The sequence below is a fragment of the Ictidomys tridecemlineatus genome, chromosome 13 (genome assembly GCF_052094955.1).
Source record: "Ictidomys tridecemlineatus isolate mIctTri1 chromosome 13, mIctTri1.hap1, whole genome shotgun sequence".
Taxonomy (NCBI): domain Eukaryota; kingdom Metazoa; phylum Chordata; class Mammalia; order Rodentia; family Sciuridae; genus Ictidomys; species Ictidomys tridecemlineatus.
In genome coordinates this window covers 17,364,893-17,387,004 of record NC_135489.1, presented here as the reverse complement: position 1 = coordinate 17,387,004, position 22,112 = coordinate 17,364,893, and the positions used below count along the sequence as shown (strand labels likewise).

The 22,112-nt window shown below is 47.8% G+C and overlaps 1 protein-coding gene across 1 annotated transcript in view; it reads left to right on the top strand.

The window, feature by feature from the left end:
* The first annotated feature begins 4,585 nt into the window (after nucleotides 1–4,585).
* Nucleotides 4,586–22,112, top strand: part of Onecut2 (one cut homeobox 2) — a 53,852-nt gene continuing 36,325 nt past the window's right edge. Inside the window, exon 1 of the mRNA XM_005323094.4 lies at nucleotides 4,586–6,175. Within this exon, the coding sequence (XP_005323151.3) occupies nucleotides 4,948–6,175 (1,228 nt within the window). The 5' untranslated portion in view covers nucleotides 4,586–4,947. The remainder of the gene's footprint in view (nucleotides 6,176–22,112) is intronic.

Below are 22,112 nucleotides of genomic sequence, written 5' to 3'. Positions count from 1 at the left end.
CTGGGGTCTTCCAGAGAAACTTTCCACCGCAGGTTCCTTTAGCTTCATTTATTCCCTAAGAAGCAAGATGAAGGTGAGGGCAAGACTGACAAACCCCAACTCTCTCCCCAACCCTGAACAAAGTGTATTTTGTCAACCGAAAAGTTGGGGGGGTCAGTCCCTTGTAGGCTCTGCTAACCTCTTGTTGGGGATTTTAACAAAACCGACCTGGAGGAGGAAAGGGACGGAAAAAAAAGGACCCGTTTGGCTTCAGCACCCAGGAAACTTTTTTTTTTTTTTTTAACTTTCCTAGATCCAGCTGGAAATCTGAATGTGTCAGTGAGTTTCTAAGCTGAGAGGTCGAAGGAAGTTGCGAGGTGGGTGGAGGGGCTGAGCTAAGGCTTTAGTTTTCTTCTTCCTATGCACATCCAGTCCCAGCTTTCAGACAGAAGAAAATTGAAGCTAATGGAGATATCAAACTGAGCCACAATTCCGAAGGCTCCTTTTCCGCCACAAACACCCACCCTCCATCTGCACGTGTAATCACAGAGACTTGCGGGGTCTTCATTACCAGGGGCTCCGAGAAAGGGGGAGAAAATACTCCATCATTAAAAGAAACCCTCTATTATCACTACTATTATTTGTGTATAGCAACATAAGAATTTCTTTCTCTTCCTAAAATTCCCCCACAATATTGAAACGGCATTTGTTGTCAGATTCATACAAACGCTTGAGGCCTTTCTGGAAAACCATTACCATTCAATGGATAGAAAATTGCTCTCCTTCCTTTAAAAAAAAAAAAAAAAAAAAAGCCGGGCGCAGCAGCAGCTACACAGACAACAAAAACTTTCTCCTGCATAATCCTCACTCACAGAATGACAAAGAAATGATATTGACTTACCCCCGAACGGATGATGTGTTTGATAAAGGGGGGACTTTTTTTGAAGATTTCTGTTCCGGAGCTGCACAGACAGCTGCAATTCATGGGCGACGCTGATTGCCAGAAACGCTATGGATTGGCATGGGGTCTGCAGCTCACAGATCCTGATCAATACCCCTACACTCACACGCCAGATGGTTTGGGGAAGGACAAAAATAAAATAGTCCAAATCAACCCACCATTATGTCTTTTTGTATTGCTCTGATAAACCTAGTTGGAGCACAAATGTGTTCTGGCCAACACAAAACATGAAGAGATTTTGAGCACTTGGGTAGAAATAAGCAGCCCTGCTCTTCTCTGGATTTGGGCTGTGGTTACTGTTGTTTAGTAAAAACAAAGCTGTTGGGCCCTTTATCCAGTTTGGGTTTACTTGTGGTCTTTTCAAATTTTTTTTTCGTGAATAATTTATAGAATTTCTGTTTAAAGTGAATGTTTCTCTCTCCCCTTCCCCCAAATAGCTTTAATGTGAAAAAATGCATGTGAAACTCTCTGACAATAAATATTTTTCAGTCTCTTCCTACAATTGCTACCTTACTTTCAGGTGTTTTTTTTTTTCTTTTACATTGCAATAGCCTACAATTATTGTCAAAGCTGTGTTTTATTTACATGCTTATTTTGCTCTATTTAAGTTTCTGATCTTGAAGAAAATCTGACCTGCAAATGTGGTATACTCAAAAGTGGATATTCCTGTCCTAATATAACAGTGGGTGCAACTGTCTAGTTTCTACTAGTCATGAACTAGCACACCACATTTCTATACAGACTATTTGTGAATCAAATACTGGGGAGTGGGGAGGAGGGCAGAGAATAACTTCATATTAAAAGACAAAATTCTGAGCTACAGAATTTGTGAAGGTTAGAGTATGGATCCTAAACAAGGAGCAGTTAGAAAGCAATGCTTCTTTTTTATTTTCTCAAAGGACTATCTAAAAGAAACATAAAGTGTATCTCAAAACATATTTTAAATCTTATTAACGTAGATATTCTTAAAATAATCTTGAAAATTAAAATAACTACATTTCCTTTTAGAAAGCAAGGCGAAAGAGCATCCAAATCTTAATAAGTAAAAAAAATTAGGGTGCTAGCTTTCATTTTCCTTTTAAATGGGTTTGGGGTTGAAACATAAAACCTCAAACCACCATTAGAAAAACGTGAAAAATCTGCTTTAATCTAGCCCAATGAAATTATATACAAAGAAGCCAATACGATTTCATGATTTCCCTGAGATCGCCAATATTGATCGAGGAAAGGGGGAGGGATGGTGGAAGAGAGGCTAGAGGGAGGGAAGCGGGGAGGGAGAGAGAGGGAGGGCGGGAGGGAGGGAGGAAACGGCAGGGAGAAAATGCAACTCACCTTTCTGCTCCCAGACACATCGAAATGCAATTCCCAGGAGCAGATTTATCTTGGTGGCCTGGTAAATGAGTTTATCATTTTGAAAAATAATTTAAATGGCAATTTATATACTTCGGTTTCTGTGAGGAAGCAGCACCACTCTGGGGTCATTGGCCATTCCTTGAGCCTGAAGCCAGGGGAGCAAAAACTACCTCTAGCCTTTAGCACTGGGGTCCATTAAATGAACCCCTTCCCAGGCTTGTTTTTCTCCTGCCTCATTTCAGCCACTCAGGAGGCCAACAGCAGGTTGCACTCTTATGAACTTTTGTTCAACTGGGTGTGTATTTCAAACATTAACTGGCTCAAATTATCCAAGTGTCCAGCCATCATATATAAAGTAGGGAGTGGAAAGAGATACAGTAGAAGGAAGAAAGGGGGAGAGGAAAGTAGAAAGAAAAAAAAAAAAAAACAGAAAACTGAGTTATTTTACCTGTCTCCTGTTGTGACACTAAAGATGTGAAAATCCAGAAAACTATGTTTGGCAAAGCCAAGTACTGCTTCCTTACCCAGGGTTTGATAACACAGAGAAGATTCAATTTGAAAGAATAATTGGCAACGTATTGGCCAGAGCTCAATAAAGTTGATCTATGAATAACGTCACTGTACATTCATGTGACAGGATGGTGTTCAAATGGGGAGGGTCTCTGTAGCTAGAAGAGAGAGGAGGGCAACAGAAAAGGTCACTGCGACTAAGAACTGTTTTCCAAATGAATTAAACCTTTCTGTAGCACCAAGAAACACATACAGTATTCCAGGCTGTCCTTGTTTTCTTATCAAGTTTTCTCTAACAGCTGGAAGTGGTTGGCGGGGGCTGTCTTAAGGAGACCCCCTGCTCTTCTTTTGACAGCTGATCAAAAGAAAATAGGTCACGCTTCTCAAACTTATGTCCACCCTGTCCTTAATTACTGTCTCTTTAAACAAAGGCAACATCTGCGCAACCTCAGCTAGCTTGAATCTTCGGAGGCAAACAGAGCGCAACCTGCTTTGGAAGAATCTGTTACTTTTGAGGCTTTCAAAGCCGAGTGTTGGCCTCTTTGGCTGTCTTCAACTACCCCTACACCCCCACGCAGGCCGCAGAAATCACAACCTCCTTTCTCCCCCAGCTCCACTTCCACCTCCCGATCAGTGGTTGCCAAACAACGGAAATTCTAGAAAGAATAAGGTGCACTTTTTAAAGGTATGGATGCTTCTGGAACCGGCCAGGGGCTAGGATCTTTTCAGAAATAAGGTTTGAATATGCAGATGTCAGTCCAGGCTCGGTGTCACCTACCCCCATAACCCGAGATGTTCCTTTCCCGGGATTCCAGAATGTGTGTGCGCGCGCGCGTGCTTGTGTGTACGGTGCATTAGGAGAAAGATCCGCGGTTGTTGCCCCGGTCAGTTCGCATGTTCCCTGTCCCCAAGAGAAGTTTGCTCACTACAAGTATCGGCAACAATCTTCACCCCCACCTCACCAGTTCTACACTCTCCCCCCTTCTTTTCAAGCCACTGATGGAGCAAGCACTTGATCTTCTTGAAATCGCAGCTCTCGGAATTCGAATTTTGTTTTGCAATTTAGCAAGGCCCTTTTGAAGTCTCATAACTGGGAGATTTATGGGCTCCTGGAGTAATTAAATGATGTTATTGTGTTAACTTTGCATACATTACGGCTGCCCGCGCTGCCCGTGGGCCGTCTACCCACCGCAGCTTGAAAGCTGCAAGGGCCTTGGAGTTCCTTTTGCCGAGTAGATTATGCATGCCCCAGCCTCGGGAATTTACCGTGCATTAGAATACACTAGCGCCTGCATTTTAAAAGGCTAAACTATTGGCTCTCAGCTAGGGACTCTCGGGAAGTGACTCGCTAGGAGACGCACATTTGTTTCACAGGAGCACGGAGTCCCTTCCTCCCAGCTTCGAGAAAAGCTTTGAGGTGATGCGAAGGGGACCAAAGCAATGCCCCTCTCCCCAGATCCCAGCTGCCCAAAAGGGATATAGAGCGGCATCTTTCACATAATCTCTCTCCCTCTCTCGCACTCCAGCCTCTCTCCATCCCCACCCCCCGCCCTTCTCCTCCCTCCCTCTCCTTGACGTTTGATTCCAGTAGCAAAGGAGGAAAAAAGGCACCGAGCCGTCAGCCAAACATGAAACCCGAAGCCCCGCCCCTCACCCATTCATTGGTAGTTGCATGTCAAAAGCCCGCCCCCCGGAGCAGAGACGTCCGAGGAATGGCTACTTGCGGCGCCCATCGAGTGCGGCCCCGCCCCGGGTCCGGGAAGGTAGGTTGGCTGCCCCAGCGAGCGGCAGAGCCCTTCTGGACAGCTCCCGCTCACCCAAACAGAAGACGTCGGCGCCGGAGCGGGCTGGGACATGGCGAGGCAGCGCGCCGGCCCAAGCGGCGGGGCCCGGTGATCCCTTCTTCCCTCCCTGCCCCCTCCCCTCTCCCGCACGCAAGTCCCGTCCGCCCCCACCCCACCCCCACCCCGGGCGCGCCCGCCTGCCCTCAGCCCGGGACACACACCCGCACACACGCTCTCCTGCACACACTCACGCACTCCCGCGCCCGCCCCTGTACCCACAGCCGAGCCCAGCCACGCGCGCCTTGCCAGCCCGCCGGCCTCCCCCGCCGCCCCCGCCGCCCCCGGGCCCCGATGGACTGAATGAAGGCTGCCTACACCGCCTATCGATGCCTCACCAAAGACCTAGAAGGCTGCGCCATGAACCCGGAGCTGACAATGGAAAGTCTGGGCACTTTGCACGGGCCGGCCGGCGGCGGCAGTGGCGGCGGGGGCGGCGGGGGCGGCGGGGGCGGCGGCGGGGGTCCAGGCCATGAACAGGAGCTGCTGGCCAGCCCCAGCCCCCACCATGCGAGCCGCGGCGCTGCTGGCTCTCTGCGGGGTCCTCCGCCGCCGCCAACCGCACACCAAGAGCTGGGCACCGCGGCAGCAGCAGCAGCAGCAGCGTCGCGCTCGGCCATGGTCACCAGCATGGCCTCGATCCTGGACGGTGGTGACTACCGACCCGAGCTCTCCATCCCGCTGCACCACGCCATGAGTATGTCTTGCGACTCGTCCCCGCCCGGCATGGGCATGAGTAACACCTACACCACGCTGACGCCGCTCCAGCCGCTGCCACCCATTTCCACTGTCTCTGACAAGTTTCATCACCCGCACCCGCACCACCACCCCCACCACCATCATCACCACCACCACCAGCGTCTGTCCAGCAACGTCAGCGGTAGCTTCACGCTTATGCGCGACGAGCGCGGGCTCCCGGCCATGAACAACCTTTACAGCCCTTACAAGGAGATGCCCGGCATGAGCCAGAGTCTGTCCCCGCTGGCTGCCACGCCGCTGGGCAATGGGCTGGGCGGCCTCCACAATGCGCAGCAGAGTCTGCCCAACTACGGTCCTCCTGGCCACGACAAAATGCTCAGCCCCAACTTCGACGCGCACCACACTGCCATGCTGACCCGCGGTGAGCAACACCTGTCCCGAGGCCTGGGCACCCCTCCCGCGGCCATGATGTCGCACCTCAATGGCCTGCACCACCCGGGCCACACTCAGTCCCACGGGCCAGTGCTGGCTCCCAGCCGCGAGCGGCCCCCATCGTCCTCATCGGGCTCGCAGGTGGCCACCTCGGGCCAGCTGGAGGAGATCAACACCAAAGAGGTGGCCCAGCGCATCACCGCCGAGCTGAAGCGCTACAGCATCCCACAGGCGATCTTCGCACAGAGGGTGCTGTGCCGGTCTCAGGGGACTCTCTCCGACCTACTCCGGAATCCAAAACCATGGAGTAAACTCAAATCTGGCAGGGAGACCTTCCGCAGGATGTGGAAGTGGCTGCAGGAGCCGGAGTTCCAGCGCATGTCCGCCTTACGCTTGGCAGGTAAGGTAAGGGGCACCCAGGAGCAAGGCTCCCCCCATGCTCCTGGGATCCAAGTCTGCGCGTCTGGTCACTTTTCTTGGTTCTGTCTTCCTCTCCCCTATACATTTCTTCCTTTTTCCTTCCTCTGTTTTTTTTTCTTCTAGTTTCTTTTTTTCTTCTCTTATTTTTCTCTTTTCTCTCTTCCTTCCTCTATCCTTTTCCGTGAGCTTTCATTAACTACCTCCCCCCCCCCATTTCATTCGCTCTCCTCTCTGTGCTAATCTTTGCCCTCAATTTCCCACCTTTCCCAGCAGTGGGAGGCTGGTGGGGGGTAAGATGTCTGCGAGAACTCTTTCTTTCCAGATCTCACAGAAACTGCGAACTACACTTATTCAAAATCTCGTGCACTTGAACTCTTCCTTAGACAACAAACTTAAGTTTTCCAGGCTACTTACTCTCCCAGTATGGAGGCAGTTAAGGGGCTTTGCTTCTTAGAGTGGAAAAAGATCTCCGCACTCCCTCCCACCCACCACATCAGCCAAACTTCTTTGGTCACTGGCAGGAGGCACAGCCTTGCCCGCTAAGGGAGCTGACAGCCAGGAGGATACAACACTGCTCCTGGAGTCCATCTCCTGCCTTGGTGTTGGCCAGGGACTTTCTGACCTGTCTTGATTAAAAGAGCTCCGGTGCCACTGCCTATAGCGAGGGGAGGGTGCAAGAAGGAGGCTGGGAGTGTTACATTCGCCGTTTTAGGAAGTCGAGAGAGAGAGAGAGAGAGAGAGAGAGAGAGAGAGAGAGAGAGAGAGAGAGAGAGAGGCGGAAGGGAGAGCGCTGTGCCTCCCTCACCAGCCACCCTTGCCCGGCTCCCAGCTATTTGTTGGGATTTGCCGAGGTATGCTGAGACTCCGGGAGAAGATACTAGCTCGGGGAAAGAGGTGCTGATAAATTAAGATGCAGGTTAGTTAATACATGTCGGTTGCAGATTGTAAGCTCCGCCTTTGCATTAAGCGGGCGCTGATTGTGAGCGTAGCCGGGCAGCAGGGAGGGCTGGCGGCCCGCGGGAGAGGACGGGTCGAGGAGCCGGTTACATTGTTCTGGAGCGGGCTCGGCTCTTTGTGCCTCCTCTAGCGGCCGAGCCGCGAGGTACAGCCCTCTATTGTTCTAGGAGGACAGAAATCTCCCGTGTGGGCGGCGGGTGCAGGAGCGAGAGCGAAGGACGCGGCAGTGGCTTCCGACTGGCATACAGTTGCGCGCCTTTGTGCGCCCAGACCTTGCGCCGCGCGCGTGGTAACTGCTCTTACCCCCAGGACCAAGCCATGATCCCAAAGGGGCAAAGTGTCCAGCTCTCCCATTGAGGAAGACGCACAATAACCTTACTGCAAGCCAGTATAGGCGGCTTCTCCAGATGGGTGGGAGGGAGGTTCTCTCAGAATCCGCGGGCGCTGGGGGGAACAATTCTTAGTGGCTTCGATTTGCATAGCGCGGATATTGGGACCCTAGATTCGGAGTCAGCCGCGCGCACAGAGCGCTTCCGGGGCTGTGAGCCCCCCCCCCCCCGGGGGGGGATGTTCTTGCGTTGCTGGACCCGGCCTATGGGGTGCACTCTACTGACGCCGGTCTGGGCAGGGGGATGTGACAGGCATCTTGTTCACTTGGGCCTGGAGAGGGGGTGTTTCCGCTCTAACAGCCTCCTCCTTAGCCAGCTGTTGGGGAATTCGGATTTCCACGCAGTAACCACCCCACGATGTTGATCTCAGAAGGTTAAAAAAAAATCTGTCACCCCCTAAAATGGTGGGCTCTAAATACTCTTGAGTATACTTAGGAGTCTACTTGATACTTTTTTGTCCTTTAGTTTACCTTTCGGCCTGTCCTACAATTTTCTAAGATTTACGCTTGGTTCCTGGCAAAGATAAAGCAATGAGAAGAAAGTGACGTGAGGAATGAGCTGGAGGTTGACTGACGATTCTGTGGTGGTGCTTCTTTGTTTTAGATTTCTGCCCCCCACCCCCACCCCTGCCCCCGATGCCGAAGGCTCTCTCAGGCGGACTCCAGAGTCGGCTGGCTTCCTGGGCTTTGGTGGTCAGAAGGAACTTGGCAGCTGCTCATGGGGGTCCAGTTAAAGACAGGATGACAGCTTTTCTACTCGGGCCCTTCTCGGAGCGCTGCCGCCCCCTCACGCCTGTAGCGCAAAGAACACAGCCTATCTGCCTAGTAGATGGGACTGTGTAGATCTGAAAGCCAAGTGGAAAGCACTCCTTCACCTTGTAGGGCCTGTCTGCCTTTACCGCGGCCCCAAGTATTGCTGAGATGAGGAAGGGTGCATCTCCGGGTCCTCGGCCCCACGCGGCCCGTTAGTTGTCTGAGTGGTGACTGCTCAGAGCCAAACCTCGGAGAGCATTGCCCACACCGCGGGCTTTGGGGCAGAGGAGCGCTGGAACTGCCTCCACAGGAAACTGATCGCCTCCCACGACAAGCGGGAAATGCCGCTGAGGACCCGGCTTTGCTCAAGCATTCAAATGTGTGTCTGTTTTATTACCCTGGGTTGAAAAGGGACAAGAGCTTTAGCCTTTTTATCTGGCCATTTTATCAGCAACTACAAGTGTGTTGAGTGGTTATTATTACATAGGAGGCTTTTCAGTTGGGGTCAGTAGATCAGTCTCTTCAGACTGACGCAGAAGCTGGACTGGTAAGTAGGTATTATGTACTCAGGAGCGCTGGGGGACGTGAGCAAATGGAGAAGAAAAGCCGAGGCCTTCTGCGCCAGGAGTATCGATCAGATTCCCCGCTGGGACGCACTGAGGGCCCAAACCCTTGGCCCCAGGGGTTAAACAAGCCAGCAGCTCCGCTGGGCGGCTGGGCCCAGAATCCTAGCCCAGGGCCTCCAAAACACAGCCCCGACCCTGCCCATATCCGGAGTGTGCATGTGTGTGTGTGTCTCCCTCTCCTTTTGGCTTTCCTTTCTTTTTCTCATTTTGGGTCCCTTTGGGGCCCTGCCAGAGGCCCTAGCAGACAAGAGTCGAGGGGCTTCAGAATCCGGACGTCTGAATAGGCGAGCCTGCCAACCTCAGGGACAAGCACCTCTAGTCACTAGGAAGGCAAGTCCGTCCTTCCTGCCGCCCGTGGGTTACCAGGCTCTCTCCCTAATGACAGTTTTGGCTTACCAAGCTGGGTACCGGGGTCACTTAAAAGGTGAAGGGAAAGGTGTCAGGGAAACTCGCGGATTGCCAAACATTAGATTTCAGAAAAAATGAACTCCAAACATAGTTTGGTGTGGAGAGGGTAGTAATGGTTGCAACCCCACCCAGGTGGATCTCTTCTGGGGTTCCGACGACAAAGGCCCCAGTAGGGAGGTTTTTATTAACCTGGCAAGAGGCAACAAGGACAAATTACCGAAGTTTTGAGGCGCTTTCCAGTTTTGAGCCCAAGGGGCCTCAGCACTAACCACAAACACTAACAAGAAGTGACTGCGAGAATACAGGTATGAACCTGAACCGGCGCGGCCGAGGAAAAACTCTGCCTTCTGTGGCAAGGAGGGGTTTTTCAATGTTGGAAGACAGCGCAGAGTCGGCGATTAAGTTCTCTGCTAAGGTTTCCGCTTTCAGCTAGCCTCCCCTCCCCGACTGCTTGAAGTCCCTGCCACCGACAGACGCACTGGCTACAGCTCGCAATTGCCAGGTCGGAGCTAACATCCTACAGCAGGCGGAAAGCCCTTAACCAACTCAAAAAGTCGCCTAGACCACCTGCCACCCGCCGTGGTGCGGCGTCGACTCGACAGTGCACAGCTGCGCCTGCCAGCGGCGTTACTTGTATGCATGTCCCCTGCTCGCAGGGAAAGTCCTTAGACGAAGCGGGTCGCAGGATGTCTCTGAAGAAAAGGGGTCCTTCTTCCTAGTGCACTCGCATCCCACCCCCACCGCCCCTTTCTCGGACTGCGGGCCCACCCCACCTCTCCTGACGGGTTTAGTTTGGGACCCCAGAGGTAGAGGAGAAACGCAACCCTCGCCAATGTGGAGCAGATGATGTATTCGCCTGCTAGCTGGTCGGATTAATAATTGAAAAGCCTGCTATCGTCCTAGCGTCGTCAAGTCCTGGGCGCTCGGAGACCGCCTTTCTAACACAGTAGGGTGGGCGGGAGCTGCCAGAGGAGGCGGGACGCCAGGGACGAGAGTGAACCCCAGCTCTAGAAGTATTCCAGGCTGCCGGGCGCCCGGGACACGAGAGGCCCCGCTTTATTTTTATTCCAGGCTTTCCACCGTGTGGTTATGTCACTTTCTCAAACAAATGTGTATATGGAGTGAGATCGATGCTGATAATGTTTAGAAGATTAAAAGAGCATTAATGCTGGCAACAATAACGTAAACGTGTGGACCCAGATTTCATTGATCTGGAACCTGATCCGGCGCATTTCCAGTAAGTCCGACGGAGCGCTCTTCCCAGCAGAGCGCTCGCCAGCGCCCAGCTTCCCCGGCGCTCCAGCCACGCGGTTTCCCTAGCCGAGGGCAGTTTCTCAAGTCTGACCGCAACTCTGCCCCGCACGAGCCTTCCTCGCCAGTTTTCTCCTCTCGCGAGGCTCCCAGCCCTCTTCCCCGTCCTGATATGCGCTCTCATTGTCCTCTACGTTGCCCACGACCCGTAGGGTGTCTCAGTCCTCACAAAACGGCGCCCAAATCCTCCCGACTCTCTTGTCCTGTCCTTGGTGTCGGTGGCCCGCACGTGGTTCAACAGAGCTCGAGGTTTTCCCATCGAAACCTTCCCGAGAAGTCCCCATGATTTTAAATTTCAGTCTCAATATGAACAAATGTCTTAAGTTTCTAAGTGACGTGGCTGAAGTTGCCTGCTAACTTCGCACCTTCGTGATCCGAAGTCCCCCTTCATCCTTACCAGTTATGGTACTTTTGACACTGATGCATTAGTTGGGCCATTAAATGCAGCTTTAGTAACAAAAACTTAGGTCTCATCCCTCACAACAATCAGCTTTGCTCTGGGCTAATTGGGTCGACCAGGGAAGAATCTTGTGACCCACTTTGATGGGAGGCTAGGGGAAAAGACTGGAGAACACCCTAACCCCCACCTGGCTCTGAGGCGAGGGTCACAGGCATATCCGGGGCAGGGGGATTTCTTTGAGACACTCACAATGGGAAAGAACTCAGCTCTTCCTTCCTAACACCCCACCCTGCCAACCTCTCCTTGCCAGATGTAGCTTATTCTTCCAGAAGGAGCACACGGAGGTGAATGTTATATAAAGAATGAAAGAGCTGGGTCTGTAGTGGGGTTTGGGGATGAGAACTAAATTGGTCTTTTTTTTTTTTAAATTATAAATCCTTCTTTGAGAAAACTAAGTTTTTTCTTCAAGAGAAGGTCTCATTCTGGAAGGAAAGGAGCATTTACTTTCCTTTCTTTTCCAAGAACAATGGAAAGAAAGAGAGAGAGAAAAACAAACCTTGCATTGTTCTGCTGGTGAGATGTGGCAGAGGGTGAGCAGGTGTTTTTTCTCATCCCCCCAGCAGCCGCTCCCCTTAAACAAGGGAGCTTCTCCAAATGCTGCCATGGTTCCTAGTCAGAAAGTGTCTTACTGTCTTCTAAAAACCAGTGCCAGGCGATCAGATACTGACAGGGTGGGTTTCCTTCTGGTATGGAAAGCAACTGACCCCCTCAAGGGGGTCACACAAGGACTTCTAAGCTCTGAGAGAAGTGAGTCTTAACAACCCCCACCCTCATCTTGGAATACCAAGTCAGAGCAGGATTCCTGATGAATGGTGAGGGCAAGGTAGAGGGTAAACAGATTACCCAAGATTCTCTCTGTCCCTACAAGGCCCCAGCAACTGCTCCAATCTCCTCTTGAACCAGTCAGCCCAGAGGCAATAGGATCCTGGGCCAACTTTCCAGGACTTCATTTTAGGCTCACCTCTTGATGTAAGAGAGATCCTAACCCTAAGTAACCCTTACTAAAGGAAAACCAGAGGAATGAATTGGAGAGCTCTCAGGAAGATGTACTGGACCCCACACCATGGCTGGTGGTTGGAGTTAGCAGAAACTGTCTTCATGAAAAATGGTATTGTGTAGGGAGATCCCTGGAGAGATGAAAACCTCAAAGGAGAAGCAGAGAGACTTAGTTTCTGGGTTCTTGCCAAAGGGAGGAAAATGAGGAGGGCATAAATAGAAATAATTGCCTAGATAAATGGCCCTAGGGAAGAGGATAAAGATGGAGGCACCCTGGGCCCTAAACTTCATCTGCATAGACTCTTTGAGCTATGCTTACCCTGATCTTTTTAGGGACCCCCTCCCCTCCACTTGAGGAGGAAGGTTACTTCCTCTAGGGGGATAAATTTTCTTGGTGGGCAGAATCCACTATGAGGAAATCCTATAGGATCATTTACGCCATCAGGTGCAGAGTTGGAGCTGGCTCATGCCAAGGAGGGACATCAGCAGACCTCTTTACCCAGTCGATTCCCCTAAACACTCTCAATGCCTTTGGGAAAGGCTTTTTGATTTTTCAAGTCTCATGCAAGGCAATGATTTTTTAAAAAGTACATAGGGTTTTTAGAGGTAGGTGGAAGGAGGTAAGGTAGTTGATTGGGCAACCCAGTACAACTGAATCCTGGCACAGTACAGATGGGCAAGGCATGGAGACAAGACGTGGGCCATGCAGATAGAGGCAATCTCACTTGGGGAGCAGGATTCCTAGAACCTGTGGACATTTATTATGAAAAATCATCCCACACAAATTGTCCCAGAGGGCAGGGAGGCTCTTCATTCCACCTTGGCGCCTCTCTCACCATTTGAGGATCCATTACTCTTTCAGGAGAAAGCAGACTTTGTTTGGGTTGGAAGCACACCTCCAACGTAATTTAATCAGCATCGGACTTTGGCTAGTGTAATCAAATATACATATACTTTCTCCTGCAGGAAGAAAAATAATTTCTCAGTAACTGGTATTGACTTGAAGTCATGTAATCTCTGGAAAGCATCACATTTTTAAAGGGAAAGGTAAAAATTAAAGGGAAAAGAAGCCACAGTTTTAGCGGTTTGCCTTGTCGTTACTAAGAAAGGCCAGTTACCACTAAGATAGGGCAGAAAGAGCCCCCCCAAAGCTCAAATACTCATCCTACTCCAATTGCAGATATTTCACTACAGCTTCCTCTGTTCAGTCAGCCTCCAAGATCTATATTGATAGGAAGCCAGGTTGACTGGCTCATCAAATCTGAGAATGTGGGATTTATGTTTATATTTTATAGATATCCTTAAAGAACATGTATGGTGTATTAATTTGCTACCTTCTTTTGAGAGGTCATAGGCAGCAGGATCTGGATGGACAAAAAGCCTCTTCTTTTAATAGTGCTTGGTAGCCATTGCCAACTTGCTCCCTATTCTGCCTTGTGTCTTGAGTCATGAGCGTGAAGCTCTGCCCTAGAGCATCCCCCTGGAGCAAGCTTGGGCTCCCCACCCCCATGGCGAAGCTCTGGGCTTTGCCCAAGTTGAGTCTGTTAGGGAATCTGTTGTAAACACAGATCCATTGATTTGCATTTGTCAGAGAGTAAAGTTAAACCAGTGAAAAGAGAAGCCCTTACCCTTTTATGCAGGGCCAGGGAAACCTTTCATATTGATCCTATTGATCCAACCTTTCCCTTTAAGGAAACCACATAGTTAAAGACCCTCGTTCAATAGATTTACCCTTCGTGCTTGTGATATTCCTTTAAGTGTTCTCATCTAGGATAGCTAAGCATTAAGCCCACACTCCCAACCAAACAAAAATGAAAAGGGGGTAGGAGAAGAGGGGTTAGGAGGCAGAATTGTGGGAAGTAAAATTAAATCAAACTGAAATGTGTAACGACCCAGTTGGGGATGTTTTTCTCATTCTTCTAAGATGACATGCAGGGATAAAGACAAAATAGATTTATTTAACCTCCTCCCCCACCCCACAAAGGAAAATTAGTTTGTATGTGCATGTGTAGAGATTTCTTAGGAACACTACTTTTTACTGTACAATATTTCAATCAAGCCATTAGTTTGATTCATTTAATCTGGTTCACTAAAAAGCAAAGATACTGCTACAATAATTTTTTTTTTGGTTCATTTGTAGAAAACCAGGAATAGAATTGTCCCTAGAAAAGCCACATTGAACTCTGCATATGAGCAAGGACACTGAAGATAACTTGGAGAAGAGAAAGGTCTTGGAGCTGCCTGCTCTGATGAAAGTGGGTAGAGGCTAGTCCAAGGGACAACTTTTGTTGTAGAGCAGGGTAGACAGAATCAGAGTTGCTAAATATTGTTTAGTGCTCCTTTTGCTTGCAGATATAAAAATGAAAGTCTCCTTTGTCTCTAGAACTGTTGGCACAATTTGTTTCATTTCTTCCTTGACCTGTTTTTTGCTCTGTAAATAACATCCATTGGTGATTTTTTCCAACATGGTGCACAAGCTATTCCTAATTGGCTATCTCTTGGGTTGTTTTTGGACATTCATGTTTGTTTTATGTGATTGAAAAATATTAATGATTCCTTAGGTGAGCTAATGTATTTATCTGCTAAGCAAGTTCAAAGGGCAGAGTTCAGCCATGGTTCAGGTTAATTGAACAGGAAGCAGTGAGCTCACCAGGCTATGTTGAACAAGGGACCAGTCCCTTAAAATATCACACTCAGCAAACATACAATTTCACTGTCCTTATCCTGGAGTCTGATGTAAGAAGCTCAGATCAACTCGGATTGCCTGTTTAAAAACCCAAAGCAAAACACAGCAACTGCAAGGAAACCTGCAAGTCCCCCTCGGGGAAGAAGAGTTTTCTCATTGGCTAATTGCTTTATTGGTAGCACTGACCTGCAGAGCAGCTGCAGGGGCCTGGATGAAGGCTTAAGGCCTTAGAATAATGTGCTCCATTAGAACAGGGCAAGGCATTTTTTGTTTACTCAATTGGAGCTCCCTGCAAAGTGCCATTAACCCCAGCCCAACTGCTTGCATGCTGCAAAAGCCAAAGGTCACGCCAGTCAGTCTGTAGGCATAGCCGGCTTTGCCCTAGTGGAAGGGAGGAGGCATCCTGCTGGCACTGCCCTCCCTGGGGCTTGGCCCTGTCCTTTGGGCCCCTCCAGGGCTTTGACCAAAGCAAAGCAGTTGCACAACTTGTTTACATTTCTCAACTGCTGAATCATGATATTGATGATTAAACAGTTTTGATCTGAGCACCATCAATCACACCAAAAAAAAAAAAAATCCTTCCACTGACTCTTTTCTATTTATGTTCCCTTCATTACTGTGCATTACAGTAAATAGAATTGCAAACACGGTGCTTTTAGCAGGAATGTAGTCCTGCTAAGTACTTGGATCAAGAGGAAGACAGGCCTACAAACATGGCTGGGGGTTTGCGGGGCAGAAGGAAGGTTTGAAGTGGAGTGGAAGCTGAGTCAAGACTTCTACCACCAGCACTGTGAACTAGGGTGCCACCTGCTGGGAGTCTTTGAACTGCAACCAGCATGGCACCTCTCACAAGGTCCTGGTGCCTTCCTTGCTCAGTTCCTAGTTTCTGTGCCCCCACCTCCCGTGCTCCACCCTCCAGATTGCCACCCATGCAAACATGACCTTCCCAGAATTATCTTAAGGGAACTTTTCCTGGTCCTTTGAGACTCTAACCTCTGCCTCTTCTAATTCATTGCCAAGGAGAAACCAATTATCAGTTCTGTCATTAATGAGTTTATTCACCCACCCTATTCCTTGTGGTGCTTGGGGGAAGGAGATGCAGAGAATGCAAGAAATGTGTGTTAGAAGAAGAATGGTTACGTTTGGAAGAAGAATGGCTCAATTGATGGTGCCAGGGAGGATCGTGCCAAGTGCAAGAAGATCAGCAAAGGTAAAATACTGCACGAAGGAGAGAGGATGGACAACAATTAGCATCAGCAGAGAGAACGCTGGAGAAAGAGACCAATCAAATCAGCATGCGAGAGGTGGGCTCTGTGAATTCCCCCGGGGAAGAAAAATGCGAACCAGCCGTTTTGCAATCGCAAAGAAGTGAGCCATTGAGCTAGATTTGGAGCCAGCTGTGGAGCTGGCTGTAGCTCTGTGGGCGGCAGCTGTTTCCAGAGTCACCACACATCGATCCCAGCTCAGAGCCCCTGGCAGCCCAGCACCTGTTGGGTGGGTCGCTGCCTCGGCTCCCGTGGCGCGGGCTTCAGCACCATGAACAGCGCCCTGGAGCGCCCGCCAGCCCTGCGCCGGGACTGTGGTCAGCATGAGTTTCCATCTCAGCCTAGCGAAGGTAGATGGAGCCTTTGGTACTAATTCTGGGCAGGATCCTGACTGGTAGCTTCAGTCCTATACATCTCGATGCCCCCAGATAGAGCAGGACCTCAGATTTTTCTCTCACCTCTGCCTTCTTGGGTTTTCTGTATGAGGTCAGCGATAATAAAGGAAGAAGAGACAAAAGATGCTAAAGGACCCTTGCCTTCAGAGAGGACGAGCAGGGCCTCTGTTGGGGGCGAGAGGATTGGCCTGTATTTCTCCAAGTTACTGCCTTCTGCAGACATTGGAATTGCCTCCCTCAACACGTATTTCAGGTCGAGGTTTCCTTTCAAAGTTTGCGTCAGTTGCCTCCGCCTACCCCCCACCTCCACCCTCTACAGGTATACACAAACGGATGCTTCTGTTTCTACTCCTGCTTGCTTCTGATTTTTGAAAACATGGTATTCATTCTAATAAGTAATATTCTCACATTAAATTAACAATAATGTTTTAGAGAGAGCCAACTATGAGACATCACTATCTCACATAAATCTAAAAACTGGGTTTGGTTTCTTGAGAGTCACTAATGACGATGGGACTCTTTAAAGTCCTTCCCACCACTTCTGCTTCCACACAAAAGGCGGGGAATGTTGAGTCACATCCTCCAGGCCACACAATGGATTCATATGGCCCCAGCCTGGGTGAGGGCTGACATTAAGCACTGACCCCTGACTCTGGCCTTTGTCAATCAGCCGCTCTGCTTTATTTGTGTTTTTATTCCAGAAAAAAAAAGATGCAGGTGGGTTCTTTTGGTCAAGGATGAGGCAAAACTCCCGTCTCTTTGGGTTTCTAGAAAAATGGCCCTTGACTTCCCAAAGCTAATTAAAATGTAAAACTTTTGCTTTATTTCAAGGAACTTCAGTTCAGGCCTAATCTATTGCTAAAGTGGCTCTCAGGGAGGTGGAGCCTGGGAACAGACAAGTGTGCCCGCTTTAAAAGAAAGTCAAGGGTATGATAAATGAGATTTCCTTTCCTGTGATAATTCATCTTTAAATCCCAAGTGGCTCTTGTATGAAGGGAAAATCCAGCCCCAAACTAAACAAATTTGGTAGAGCATTCAAACTCCTTGAAAAAAAATTCTGTGTCTAAATACCTAAAATTTCACCTTAAAAATGAGCAGAATCAGATCTAAACACTGATTTTAAATGTATTTAATGAGTTGTAGATAAAACCATTTCTTCCATTGTATAACATTTTAATTTGCAGACATGCATTTCTGGTTAGTTGTTGGGTTTCACTATCACAACTTCTTCCAGTAAAACCTGGAATTGACAGTAAGCATGACTTTTTTAAAAAGTCTTTTTATGTGGATCACTAATCTTCTTTAAAAAAGGTATTACATTCTGCAAGAACATGTTCTGAATGTATTGCCTTTTAAAGAACTCAGGTATTAAAAAGAGATTTTGACAGGACTGTCATGTAAAAATAGGACCTTTTCTGTGGTCTTCTTTGACTCCAAATATATATATTTTTTAAATATGTGGAATAAAAGAACTTCATGTTTTTCTAAGTCAGGGCCATAGATTCCCAAATATGAGAAATACAGGGAAAAAAATCTTGGATGTAGTTGCCTCCTCATGTATACCAGAGCTCACTTCAGGACAAGTTCAAGGCACATGAATGGATTTTCTTCAGCCTCAACATCTGACTCCCTCATCCTTTCTTCTTTTCTTCTAAAGAGGAAGAGGTGATCTTCCTGTTGAAGACCAAATCCTCTACCTTGTTCTGGGCTCTGCCTCTGCTTCCACTCGGGATCCCATCCTTTTCTGTTCTATCTGCTTTTTCTCTCCATTGGTTTTGTCCCGTCAGCATTTGTTATGCCTCAGTCTCTTTTATGTCTTTAAAAAATGCTTCCCGGCACCTATCCTACCTTTACCTCTTTCCTCTCTTCACTTCTAGAAAGAGTAGCTGTAACTCAGTGTTACCTGCCTGTGACCTGCCTGCTCAGCCTCAGCCCTTTGTGAACTTGGTCCCACCAATGTCACTACTGAGGTCTTTGTAGCTAGATCCCATGGACACCTCTTAGTTCTTAAGGTGGCCTCTCTGAAGCATTTGACACACTGTAGGTTGACCACTCTTTTCTCTAAACCCTTTTTCCTTCTTTTCTGAAATCTCATCTCATCTTCTTTCTTTCTCCTGCCCTATCCCCCAGTGTTCTGCTCTAGGCCACTTTATTTTTATTTATTTTTATTTTTATTTTTTTCAGTCAATATACTGTGGAAGATCTTACCCACATGATTACCATCTCGCTGTGCTGAGGACTTATAGGTCTCTCTCCAGTACCTATAGCCCTCTCCTCTCCTCTCGCTGTTTTCTTCTGCATCTGATCATCTTTGCCTGAATATCCTCACAGTCTATTTCAGAGTGAACTCATTTCCTTATCCTTCAGCCTCACTCACCACCACCAAGAAATGATGCTCTTCTCCTATTCCATCTTTGAATAATATTAGCATGTGCCGACTTTCAATCCAAAATCAGAAAGTCAATTTGGGCCCTTTCCTTTCTTCTTTCTCCATTGTCAACCAAATTAGCCATGTGGATTACACCTCTTAACCATCTGCTGATATCTCTGCATCCCCTCTGGTGCTGCCCCAGCTGGGGCCATCAACAACTTCAGTAGTCTCCTAACTGATCTGTCTGTCTCCAGTCTTGCCCTCTCTCACCTTTGTTCCATGTTTAAACTAGAGTGATATTTCTGGGTCCTCAATCTGAGCATATAACACCTTGTTTAAAATTCTTTGTTGGCTCCATGTGGCCCTTGAAACAAAGCCCAGATCTCTGAGCAGGGCTGGTGCACTTTACATGCAGAACTATATTCATCCCCTAAACTGTTTGAACTACTAAGTCTCAAGATCTCAAGCGGTTTCACTTATTTATTTGCCACAAGGAAGGATGAAAAGGGGAAGAGGTTAAACTCAAAAGTACAAAAATGTGATCTCAGGATTTTATTTCTTTTTAGGTAAATTTAAGTCAATCTAAGAATTTGCAGAATATCAAGTAAGGGCTATGTAAATGCAAATTTTTAGCTTATGATAATTAAAATTATTTGTCAGAGGAAACCTTTGATTCACTGATCTGATTGCTGGCTCAATTGCTTTGAGATGGGTGACATTTTTAGCTTTGTGTGAAGGCAGAACAGCCTTTGCTTTTAACCAAATCATAAGCAAATCATAAGCCGTGTTTTCTCCATATTAAGCTTACGTCTAATTTCGAGTTAACACGGGGATCTATTTTTGATTATGTAAGCCAATATTTCTGTCAAGGACCAAATCATTTCTAGAAAAGAACTCCCATTTTAAAAGAAAAGCTAGAAAACAGTGACAGATATAAATAAGCATACACTACCTATTCCTCCCAGAAGGAGTGAAATTAGGAGATTCTATAGTTAGGAGTCAACTCCCTTGGGAAAAAAAAATGCCCACCATGGGTTCAGTCATGAGCCAGTCGCCACAGGAAGAATAAGGGTATGCTACCTGTCAGCTAGGACCAGAAGCTAGAAACAGAAGACGCAGAAAAGCTGTAGGGAGAATTACAAGAGCTAAGATGCTAGATTATATGATTTAAAACAGATGATTACAGCTGCAGCTCAGGAAAGGGAGAGAAAAGGATGGCCTAAAGTCAACCGAGAAGACTTGAGAAAAGGAGGTAGATCAGAGGTGGCCTGAAAGGTTAGCGAGGACCCGAGAGAGATGAATGAGATGTGCATTCCACGCAGGGGAACAGATTTGCAAATAGGGGAACACGACAGAAGGGACAACATCTGAAGAACAGCAAGGAAAACCACCTGATTGGAGTGGGTTACCTGGGGACTAGAGCCAACAGGTTAAACGGGTCTCTTTTCTAGTGTCCAGTGACAGCCATTTCATTCCCTTGACTCACAGGGGATAATCTGAACCTTTAAAAAAAAAAAACTTAAATCCACTGTAAGACTCCCTTGAAAACTAGTCCCTGGCTGTAGTATCTTAGCTTTGGAGGGAAATGATATTGACGAGCACTGGGTATTATGAAATGTGGAATACTTCTAAATGGTGCCTCTATAGTGATTGTTTTTAAAATACCATCTACTAATCTGGGAGAACACAATGGGCAGAAATAGTGTTGTATAAAAGTATTTATTAATTTATTCACAAATATTTATTTATTAGCTGCCTACTACATGCTCTGTGCCATCCCTGCTCTCCTGGAACTTCATCTTATAGGGTGACGCTGCAAGTCAGAGGCAATCCCTGTCTGTATTCTTTGTGCATCAGTTGATGGAGATCCCAACTTAGGAGGTCAGAGTCGAGACCTGAAGCTGAGTTCAAGTTATGTTAGTGAGGGGGGGAAAGTACCCTAGACCAAAGCAAACTTATAGTTAAGAGTGGGGAAAAAATTAGCTTTTCCCCCTTTGATTTTACTAAATTTTAAAGATTCAAGTGGATAAATCCTTGTTTATTTTTAAAATACCCATATGGGATTAAGAATATATTTTATTATTATCTCAACTCTAGTGAGAAACCAAAACTAAGATAATTTACTTGCTATACATCTTATGAGGGAATAATATATTGCCTCGTGATGCCTTATGTCTTTTACAGTTAGGCTTTGGCATTCATATTACAGGAGTAACAGACTATGAAGAGTGAGCATATGTGAACAGAATATAGTGTTAAAATTCAAACATTCCAGATTTTAAAAAAAATTTCTTTAATTGAATGTATTGCTGTTCTGCATGATACTTAGGTGTACATGGAGAGCAATTGACTTAAGTGACTGTCACGTGTGTGCCTTGCATAGCCAAACCAAGTTCCTTTGATACTGAAGCAGGAAAGGTTGGGCAGAAAGGTGGCTCTCAGGCCTTTCTGAAGCACCTCCCACCTGAGGAGCTGCAGACTGTCCCCTGCTGGGGCACCATAAGCAGGACATAAACTTTCTCCCCGCCTGGGCCGCCTGCCCCCTCCCCACCCCCCCTCTTCTGCCACCCTGGAAAAAGGAGCAAGAGGGACCAGGAGGAGACCCCACTGGTGAGCCCACCCTCCCTGGAAACCCAGACTCAGGTTTTACAATCAAAATTCTGGAAAGTAAGTTAATAGACCAGGGTAAGAAATAGGTAGGAGGTTGAGTTGGAGGAGGGAAATCTATACCCAGATAGGTGGTGTTTTGGGGGGTTGTTTTGTTGTTGTTGTTTTGTTTTGTTTTGTTTTACCATAAGCCACATCATCTCAGGAGACCCGCATCCTGCCTCTTCAGAGCTGTGGAAATCTCTGGAGATGGAGGGCAGGGAACGCTAAGCTAAGACAGGGAGTCTAAGCAAATCCTGAGAACAGTCTCCGTATGATCAGATTCCTCCCTCCAGGCTGCTGGGTAGGGATTGGAGGAAATAAGCACTTGTCTTTCCCTTCCTCTTCCTGCTCCCGCTCCTCTTCTACCTCTTCCTCCTCCTCCTCTCCCTCTTTCTCTCTCCCTTCCTCCCTCTCTCCCCCTTCAGATCTTATGGAGACAGTTTAGCAGCAAGGTACACAGTAGAACGAATGATCTTTGGCTTTGGAGTGAGACAGGCTTGGATATTAATTCTAACTCTGCCATTGACCAGTTCTATCCTGAGTCTCAGTTTCCTTCTTTATAAAATGGGAAGGTGTCCACCTTAGAGAGTACATATATTAGATAGAACTTATCTATATACAGTATTTGTCAGGAAACAAGGTAATGTGGAGT